This window comes from Amaranthus tricolor, chromosome 1, assembly GCF_026212465.1.
Source record: "Amaranthus tricolor cultivar Red isolate AtriRed21 chromosome 1, ASM2621246v1, whole genome shotgun sequence".
NCBI lineage: Eukaryota > Viridiplantae > Streptophyta > Magnoliopsida > Caryophyllales > Amaranthaceae > Amaranthus > Amaranthus tricolor.
The window spans coordinates 37530716-37541157 of NC_080047.1; the positions used below are offsets into that span (position 1 = coordinate 37530716).

Here is a 10442-nt window from a genome sequence, read left to right on the forward strand (position 1 = left end):
GTATCTACGTGAAAAATCGAAGGTTGTGAATCTTTAAAGCTTTCAACCCCTATGTAAAGGAATCTTCTACCAAATCGCTTTCAAAAGGCAAATTTAAGAAGCTCGGAAGCTTACTTAAAATATAAGAAAATTTAAATGCATGTCCATAAATTCAAATATCAAATGGTGAATGAAATATTTATAAATAGAAAAAACTCCCATCACCCTTTTAAATGCGCTTTTGGTTGTGCCAATGGGCTCTCTATATTTATATTTATAGATATTGATTTATATTTTCTCTTCAAATCTCATCCACAAAATCAATTTTTGTCTTTGTTTTATTTACTTATTTCTTTTATTCACTTGTTTTTTTTTTGTTAGATTTTTTTTATAGAATCAATCAAAATTAATATTATACCAAAGCTAAATAGAAAATTAAGGAGAATAGAATATAGCAAATTAAGAGAAAACTTACCAACTTGTTTCACACTCGATATCAAATGGTGGGAATAATAATAATGAAAATTTAGTTAAATTTTGGATGGAATTTATTCTGATAAGTTTAATGGTCATACTTATTCTACTTTAATTATCTATTTTTTTTACAAAATTTATTCTATCGCATTAACATTTCGAAAAGTGATATTAGATAGCAATGAAAAATTCTGAAAAAAGGATCCCACATGATAATCCTAATTTTTTGACTTTTTCACGTGGTAGATAAACATTTTTTTAAATCCGCATGATGACTTCGAACTTTTAATTTTTCCATGTTGTAGCCAAAAGGTCAAGTTTTTTTGTTAAATTAAATACTCACTTTGAACAAATTTTTGAAAAAGCGCTTCATATGCGTGATCGCAATGGTTGGGTTTATGAAAAAAATTGTTATAATAGATAAGGATAATGTAATTTTAGCAATAATGTAAACCTTTTGCCTACAAAGTGAAAAAGAACTAAAAAAATATTGTCCACCACGTGAAAAAGCCAAAAACTTATTAGGGTCACCACATGAAATTTCTAAAAAATATTTATGATAAACATCTAACTACCATTGAAATGAGTTGATACTTTTCAAAAAGCTTCACTTTACAGGTCATTTTCATTACCACCATTTATTACCGACAACCAAACAGACCATTATAACTAGCTAGCATAACGAGTACTCCCTCCGTCCCATTGAATTTGAAACATTTTCCATTTTGATCTGTCCCACTTAATTTGCATCATTTCTATTTTTGGACAATGGCTCATCACTTTTTTTAATCTCATCCATACATTTTAACCCTTTTTTAATTTTATCTATACAATTAATTCTCTCTCTTTATTTATTACCACTTTATTAAAAATCGTCTTATTTCTCTTTGATTTAATTCTATCAGGACAGATGTACATGTAATAATATAATGAATAAAAAATATAGGAATCATTAAATATGACTTGACTTAAGTACTTGACTAATACCATAGTGTCTAATACAACCGTACTGTTTAAATAATCCAAGGATTCCAAACCTAATAATCCTAAGTCTTAAATCCTATTATTTCCCACCCCATTTTATTTCTTTCATTTACCCAAATACCTTAAATTTTGGCAATCCAATATAATATAATGTACTCTTCTTCTTCATCTTCATCCCAACAGCAATCATCATCAAACAACCAAACTAACCCTAATCTCATACGTTACGATTCAGCTCCCAATACCCACCTGTCGAATACAGTTGACTCGGTCGTTGGACTCGGACACCCGCACCACCAATTCTTCTCCGAGTCAACTCAATCTAAGCTGAGTTCAAGTGGTGGCGAGTCATCTAGGAATAATAATACCTTGAGTTTACTTCATCAAGGAACTTATGGAATGGATACTAATTCATCAAACACGACGTCGTCTGGTTTGATTCGCCATAGTAGTTCTCCTGCTGGTCTCCTTAGTCATCTTGCTTCTGATCTTGGTATTCTCTTTTCTTCATTATTTATTTGTTTATTTATTTTTATTTTAATTAAAAAATGTTCAAGTTGTGGGTTTATGTTTGAATCTTTTTTTCTTTTTCCAACTTTTGGTTTGATGGTTTTAGGTGGTATTTTTATTACTTTTATATTGGCAACTTGCTTAACTAATTTTGGTTTTAATTTTTACATATAAAATCTATAAGTGGGGAGTTTATGCTTGAGTGTAATACAATATAATTTTATTTTTATTTTTTCATCAAATAAAAATAAGGCTTATACTTCATGTTTTTTATGCTCACTTTATTAACACAATTAGGTTCAGAAAATCTTCCCATGCAATAAAAATTAAATTAAAGGGTAAAAAAGATTCTAATAATATATAATTAAAAATTCTATTGGGCCCAAACTAGAAAAAATAGACCGAAAAAATAGACTATAAAAATATGGCACGGGGTGAGCCCTTGTCGGCTCCAATGTGGCTTTGCCACTGCCTAAATACATTGGAAAAACTTCTTTAGTTCTCCCTCCGTTTCTTTTTGTACTTCCTATTTACTTTTTGCACAGTTTTCAAAAAAAGTTTTAAACTTTAATATCCTAAATACACATAATAAAAAATTATAAAAAATACATAATAAAAAGTATATATTAAGACGAATCTAACAAGATCTCACGTGGATATATTTTATTTTCTAAATGTGTCAAAAACATTAATCAAATTTCTCTCTCCTTAAATTGGAATACGTGTCAAAAATATTAATTAAATTTCTATAGATGTAATTGGCAAAGATATATAAAATCGTCATTTGTAATTTTCGTGTTCTTTTATAATATTATATGATTATATGATTTGATCTGATAAAATCTTTTTGAAAACTTATTTTTAATACTTAAAATCATAATTAATGTAATAAAATCTTTTGAATATTACACTATCACATTTGAACATGTAAAAATGCCCCATTTAACACAACTCTATATATAAATGTCGTTTGGAATTTTTCAGTTTTTTTTATAATATTGTATAATTGTATGATTTGATTTAATAATTTTTTTTGAAAACTATCTTTAATACTTAAAATCATAATTAATATAATATAAGTTTTTGAATATCACACAATCATAATTTTAATGTTGTAAAATTGCTACTTTAGGCAAAACTCCATAAAATTGGCATGTGGAATTTTTCAATTCTTTTATAATATTGTATGATCTTTTGAATATCACACAATCACATTTTAAGTTGTAAAAATGCTACTTTAGGCAAATTCTATAAAATCGTCATGTGGAATTTCTAAGTTCTTTTATAGTATTGTATGATTAGCTCATAGGGTGAATTGATGTTTTTTGATTTTTTCCTTTTAATTTGATATGGAACAATTGTCAAAAACCACCTATAAGCATAGTTACATGGAACATGGAATATAGCCATGTTTCGCAATTTGGGAACGTCTGTCCCCAATCACCACGAAACCCACCCAAATCGCTCAAAGTGACGTTTTGATGTAGAATACCTTTTCTCAAAGGTATTTTAGCCTTTATTTACTCATTAAAGAAAAAAGAAGAGCGGAAAAAACGATATGAAACCTATAAAATTAAAAAAATTCCGCTTAAAATAATTTCTTAAAGAAAAAAAATCATTTAAATTTAATTTTATTTTTACAAAACGTATCTCGTACCCAATCGTTCCCTAGTCAATTTAGGTTGTATTTCTTATTTCTGTTCATGTTCTCCATTCCAAATTGAATGTCCTTCCAGGGAACAATGCCTATATATAAAAATAGAAAATTTGTCTAAAATAACCTATAATAAGTTATTTCTTTGTTAAAGACTACTAGTTAACGATAGGCATTCAATTTTTTGTAAAGTGTAGTATGTGTAAGTCTCGTGCAATTTACTTAAGAAACAACCGGTAGTTTTAACAAAGAAAAAACTTAATATATATAATTTTGACAATAAAAATTAAGAGTTTTTGACAAAAATATTTTGTTTTCACAACAAAGAGAAGGAAAAATGATAATACATCCACAAAGGAGAACCCCTATTCTTTGTATTATCATCATACTGTTAGATATTCTAAATATTCCAAAACTTGGTGTAATAAAAAAGTATGAGAACAACAAGAGAAAAATAAATATAGAAGTTTTTAAGGATTTAAGTCGCCCAAAGTCCTAAAATCATAGCAAAAATAAGGATATAGATCACACAAATCATTTACTATTACTAATTAACATATTATATAATTTGATCTATGTTGATCCGTCTATTTAATTAAATTTGTTGTATAATATAACAAAGGAAATATTATTAAAAATTACCTACAAAAATATTTATTTTTATCTAAAACTACCTAAGAATATTTTTTTTGTCCATGACTATACCTTTAAAAAATTATTTATTTGCCAAAAACACCCATATACTCCTCCATTCATTCCTATTTATCATCGTATGCATCTACATATCTTAATTTTCCATATCATTATTCTTCACTTTTATTATCCAAGTCAAAATATTAGACTTAACCTTTTCCTTTTCAAACTTATCAAACTTTCAATCTTTTACTCTTCTCACTAGAACAAACTAACGTAGATATTTTTTGTTATTCATCTCCAATCTTCAATATCCAAGATTCCAATGTTCTTTCTTTTGTGTTAATTTCAAACTCTATAATAAATAACAAGCAATATCATCATCATCAATCCAATATCCTACTCGAAAGTAGAGTTTGAGTGAGAAAAAGGTAACGGACAATTTATACCCATACCCCTTGAAAGAGAGTGCCAGAGAAATAGGGTCAATTTTATATGAACTATAATGGTTTTGACAGGATATACAGGTTCAAAAGGATTTAATGTGAACTACAATGGGCAAGGGAGTTCAAACATGATATCAAGATTAGGGTCTCAATTGAGCTTCACTAGAAAAGATCATTCTATGTCTCAAATCACAGAAGTGAATGAGAGTATTATGTTTGGGAATGAGAGTAAGAGATCATCTGGTTTTTCATTAAGTGCATGGGATGACACCAACGATAATAGCTTTATTATTTCATCTTCATCAACTACTTTGAATGCCCTTGATCCCCAGGTACATTTTTTTTTCCTCTCCTTTTTCAAGGTTTATACTTCTGCCGTCCCATTTGATTTACACCTCTTTTATTGATGCGTACATAGTAATTTGTAGCTAATTAAAGAAATAAGAGGATGAGATTATTAAAAGAGAGCATGAATATCTGAATGTATACTAAAAAGAAAATTGTGGAGATTATTATCACAAGAGAAAATTGTGAATCAAGCATTCTCAACCATTATATAACCTAAAATTAATTTTGAATTCGTTCGAAACCTAGACTCATTTAAATACCAAAGAATATTTAAAATGTCAAATATTTTAATAAAGACTCATTTAGAACCCTAGACTTATTAGATTCGACAAATTTAGATTCGGATAAAAAAATTTCAATCGTAAAGATTCAAGTCCAAATATAGGTCCACTAAAAATTAATAAATTTGTTTTGTGAGTTTGCTAGTTGAACCCTACCCGAAGCCAACCCATAACCACCCCTGATTTTAACACATAACATGATAAAATTCTTATAAATGGGTGGGTGCTATATTTAGCTTAAAATGAGAGGTTAAAATATGGGAATCAAATTTATAACTTTGACTTTTAATATTTTATCAAGGAACTATTTTAATCATCAATTTAGCTTTTATCGATGCTTAAAGTCTAAAAATATACAGTATTATATATTTAAGGAGAAATTGTAAAAGATAAATTAGTTTTTGCTCGATTTGCTAAAATAAACCTAACTATTATATATTTTTAAATAAATCCACCTTTTCGGTATCTTTACTGAAGCTTTGTAGATGATTATGAACAATAGGTTAGTTTATTTTTAGCAAATATACCCATTGGGTTGGTTTATTAAAAAATAAATAATAATTTACTCAATGAATTATAAACAATATGGGTTATATTTTCAGCGGATCAAATAAAAATTGAATTATTATTTATAATTTAATCTATATTTTATCACATTATTTATCCTATTACATGTAACCTTAGCTTATGTAATTTAACGTATTATTAATATACGTAGCATGCGATGGCACTAGAGATGGCAACAATGGAGGGACTAATGAAAGTACCACAAGATTCTGTCCCTTGTAAAATTCGCGCCAAACGTGGATGTGCAACTCATCCTAGAAGCATTGCTGAACGGGTTAGTATTTTCCTTATCATTATAATTATCATTTTATTATTATTATTATTTCCATACTTTTTTATGTGTAAAATAAATACTTGTGCAAACTAAAAATTTAAACGGTTTATTTGGTATGCCCTTAAAAATGATAATGGTTATAAAATTTTAGTGTAAATTTTACTAGAACTATCATAAGTGAAGGTATTTTCATTCTTTTCTAACCGTAAAGATTTTTTTTTTTGTCGTAAATTTCATTTGCATCTATTTTCATTTTAAGTAATGATGTTAGACAATTAAAAAAAATAAATAACAAAAATAAAACATATATTTATTTCAATTCTAGGAAAATAACATACTATTTTTTTTTGGATTCGAACGCATACCTCATAATTTAATGTTTGAAAATTTTATACTCATAATTAAACGGGACAGAGTAAAGATTTTAAAGGCCCTATTTATTTTTACGATATCTTTTAAAATGAGTCTCTTATTATATCAAAAGATAAAAAAAATTGCAACTTCAAGAAAAATAATTCAAAAGAAATTATATTGTTACATTATATTTTAAAATTATGAAATAAGTTTACAAACAAATCACTTAAAAAATGTTGCTCATAACTAAGCCTTAATAGCACCATTTAATATTTGAGGCCCCTTATTTTGGGGTCCACGGCGATCGGTTACCTAGCTTGAATATGCCAAGAACCGGTAAAGTTAAAGATTATCCCGCACAAGACAGGGTCCGGGTGGGAATTTGTTTTCATGAAAGATGCGGACAAACCAAGAACCTGTCATGCTCATAAATTACATTCAATTACAAATTTCTCAATGCTTAAATTACTAAATTTAATGTTTTAATTAATTTTCAACTAGGTTAGTACTTATGCAATACACCATAATTATTTTTTTAACAATAAAATAATAAATAAAAATATTTTAGCAACTAATTTCTCTTTTGTTCACTTAATTTCTTGTCATTGTGTACTTTTAAATTGAAGAAAATGTTTATAATTTAATTTCTTATCATGATGTACTTCAGGAAAGAAGAACAAGAATAAGTGGGAAATTAAAGAAGCTACAAGAACTAGTTCCTAATATGGATAAGGTGATACCTCAACTTCCATAATTCTTGGAAAATTCAATTTATTTCCAATGATATTGGAATATATATTAACAATGACTAATTTGATTACAATTTTTGTTAATAATAGAGTTATTGTTAATTTTATTTGTATTCGCAGCAAACAAGTTATGCAGATATGTTAGACCTAGCTGTGCAGCACATCAAAGGACTTCAAAATCATATTGAGGTTTGTATTACTCTATCTGTCTTCAAAAGATTGCAATACTTATTAATTTAATCTCAGTACTTGCTATCCGTAACGATTAGGGTTGGGATAAGGGTTTCGAGAACATCCTCTCTTCCTTCGAACTATAAAACGATTCTTAAGTTCCTTTCCCAATCAAAGAAGATTTTCTCATTCGTTTAACCTTCTCAAGGATTGAACACAATTGATAAGAGGAGTGTTGTTACTAGACATGATATCTTCAATATAAAGGAATACAAATTCATTATTATATCAAAATATAGCTTTTAAGTTATTTGAGAAAAATTAAAATAATAAATTAGCCATAAACTGATTCATTTTTAAATTACCTCTTATGAATTAAGTGATTCCAAGATCCAATTTGAAATAATTGTAAGCGTACTTAAGCTCTACTCTTAAAATTATTATATCAAGGTAAGCAGACTCTTTTACTAATTACAACTCTTGTAATTCTTGAAAGATAAGTGATAACTTTTTACTTAATTCCTATTCCTTTTGCATCAAAACCTAAAACCCTTGAGATGATTTTGTTGAGCATAACCGAATAAACGTGTAAATTTCCTAAATTTACTTCACTTAATCTAAACCTATTAGCAACACACCCAAGCAAAACCTATCACTAATGATAAAAGCTTCTATAAATGTTTGTTTTTGAAAAAGCATAACTCAATATTATTTAGGAATCTAAATTCTATGTTGCCTATTTCAAAAATAAGCACACAAATAAATTAACAACATAAAAATAGGAAAGCATTTTAAAAAAGGAAATAATAAAATGTAAATAATAAATGTGATATTCTTTAGGGCTTCGTTCTTAATGCACCATGAATTTCCATTCTTGATTATGTTGGACCTTGTCACATTGAATATTACAAGAAATTTTTAAAATTTAGAATTATATAATAAATTACAAAAATATGAATGTAGATTGTATTTAAATTACAAAAAAATTGACGATACACAAATCACAAATCTTTATTCTAATTTTTGGGTCATATTAGTCACTTTATGCAATTGATATTATCATATATTATAAAATACAATAATATATTAAAAATACCATAAGATTAAAACATGAGCAATTTAATTAAATTAAACATGCATTCCTAATTTAATATTAATAAAATTAAATTATAAGAATTTAAATAGTCAAACTAATCAAAATCAGGTACTTAAACATTCATTATTAATTTATATAATTACTCTTGGAAAGGTGGAAATTAATTCTTGATTAATTGACTTTTAAAAATATAAGAATTTAATTAAAAAAAATAATTTTAATTAGATACTTAAACAATCATTATTATTTCATCCAATTACTCGTTAAAAGGTGGAAATTAATTGACTTGTATGAAAGGATGAACAAAATGCACTATTTATACACAAATTGTATTAACCTTTTAATTGTCATTTACATGTAATAATCATGTAATAATCACCATGATTAAATTTGATATTTAATTTCCAATTAAATCACTCATCAAATCATGCTAGTAACTCTTACACTAAATAGTTTAAAGAGCATCCTATGCTATTGACACCATTTTATCGAATCGCAAAAACTTACAAGACACCGTATCCTAATGAGGCGGTTACTAATGGGTTGCCCAAACTCAAAAGTAAAACAAATAAAAAAAAATAAAAACTTAAACGGATCTATTATTAAATAAAGATTTTCAATTTTGACATAAAAGTGAATAATTATGACATTAAAGTAATCAATTTCTACTCACAAGTTTATAACTTAAATAAATGGATCAATTATGATCTGTTAAAGTCTTTGATTTCGACTTCAAAGTGTTCAATTCAGACCTTAAAATAATCAATTATGTATAAAGTGATCAATTAAATGATAATGATAACTTTCAAAAGAAATCAATTTAGACCTCAAAGGTGTCAATTATGACTTTAAATTGATCATTACTGATCGCATATTGTAAAAAATTAAATTGGTAACTTATACTGAGACCTCTAATACCCGATTATAGTAGTAATTCACTATTCTAATTAATATACAAATTAAATTAAAGTTGGTTTTTAAAAAAGCACTATGATCACCTAATATAATCAAATGCATTAATCTCCATATTCTCCGTAGTTTATCCATTCTATTTATATATTAGTTATTAGACTTTATTATTAGGAAGTTTCCTTAATTCGGCTCTAAATTATTGTGGCATTGAAAAGTTCGATTTATGATTAATATTATCATATACTTTTTGTTATTAAATTTATTTGTCTAGGAAAGCGTTTTTCTTAAACCATTTTACGAAAAAGAAAAAATACATTTGGGAGTATCTCATATTAGTTCTATGCGGATAAGTATCAATCGTGTTTTTTAATATTAATTTACTTCACGTAGAATTTTTTGTTCATGATTATAAGATTATAACTGGCAAAATTTTATTAAGTTGAAAGTCACAAATGATATACCGTTCACCCTCTTCCATTGAATGAGCAACGAGCATTGCGGGCATATGAATAAGTTTTGTAATTAAGATTTTAACATTATTATTGATTCAGTTAAAATATGGCTTTTTTGTGTAGAAATTAAATAATGAACTCGAGCATTGCAAATGTGGATGCAAGCAAAATACACACTCTTGAAGCTCTTGAACAAAGCCGGGACAACTAGAATTCCATAAGCAAAGCCCATCAAATTGATTTTTGTTTGTATATAAATTACTTTTTTCTCCGACTATTGATTAGGGCAAGTTAATAAATGAACATGTGTCTTCATTTTCGCTAATTTGTACGTTAATTTGTAATTTTGAGATTTTATTAACTAGACACCCGAGCTAAAGGAGGATGTGCAAAAATCTTTAGGTATTATTAGGTTCAACTTGATTTTTGGTGTTTCTTTTGTACTTTTTTTTTAAAAATTTATTTTTTTCAATTTTAGCATATGTATTAAAAATAATTTTTTTTGCGTTTATTTTTAATAGAAATGATTCATTTATGACAAAGTAAATGTTAATGGAC

At 26.8% G+C, this 10442-nt stretch overlaps 1 protein-coding gene across 1 annotated transcript; it reads left to right on the forward strand.

The window, feature by feature from the left end:
• Positions 1-1454: 1454 nt before the first annotated feature.
• LOC130816350 (transcription factor bHLH128-like) lies at positions 1455-10442 on the forward strand. The gene is made up of 6 exons (XM_057682846.1): positions 1455-1930; positions 4753-5012; positions 6028-6150; positions 7172-7237; positions 7374-7442; positions 10008-10442. The coding sequence occupies exons 1-6, from the start codon at positions 1588-1590 to the stop codon at positions 10065-10067; spliced, it is 921 nt and encodes a 306-aa protein (XP_057538829.1). The 5' UTR covers positions 1455-1587; the 3' UTR covers positions 10068-10442.

Excerpts from the sequence above, each read along its gene's own strand:
- LOC130816350 (XM_057682846.1), top strand. The coding sequence starts at position 1,588 with ATGTACTCTTCTTCTTCATCTTCATCCCAACAGCAATCATCATCAAAC. Across the intron at positions 5,013-6,027 it reads TGAATGCCCTTGATCCCCAG|CATGCGATGGCACTAGAGAT; the intron begins GTACATTTTTTT and ends TAATATACGTAG. Across the intron at positions 7,443-10,007 it reads GACTTCAAAATCATATTGAG|AAATTAAATAATGAACTCGA; the intron begins GTTTGTATTACT and ends TTTTTTGTGTAG.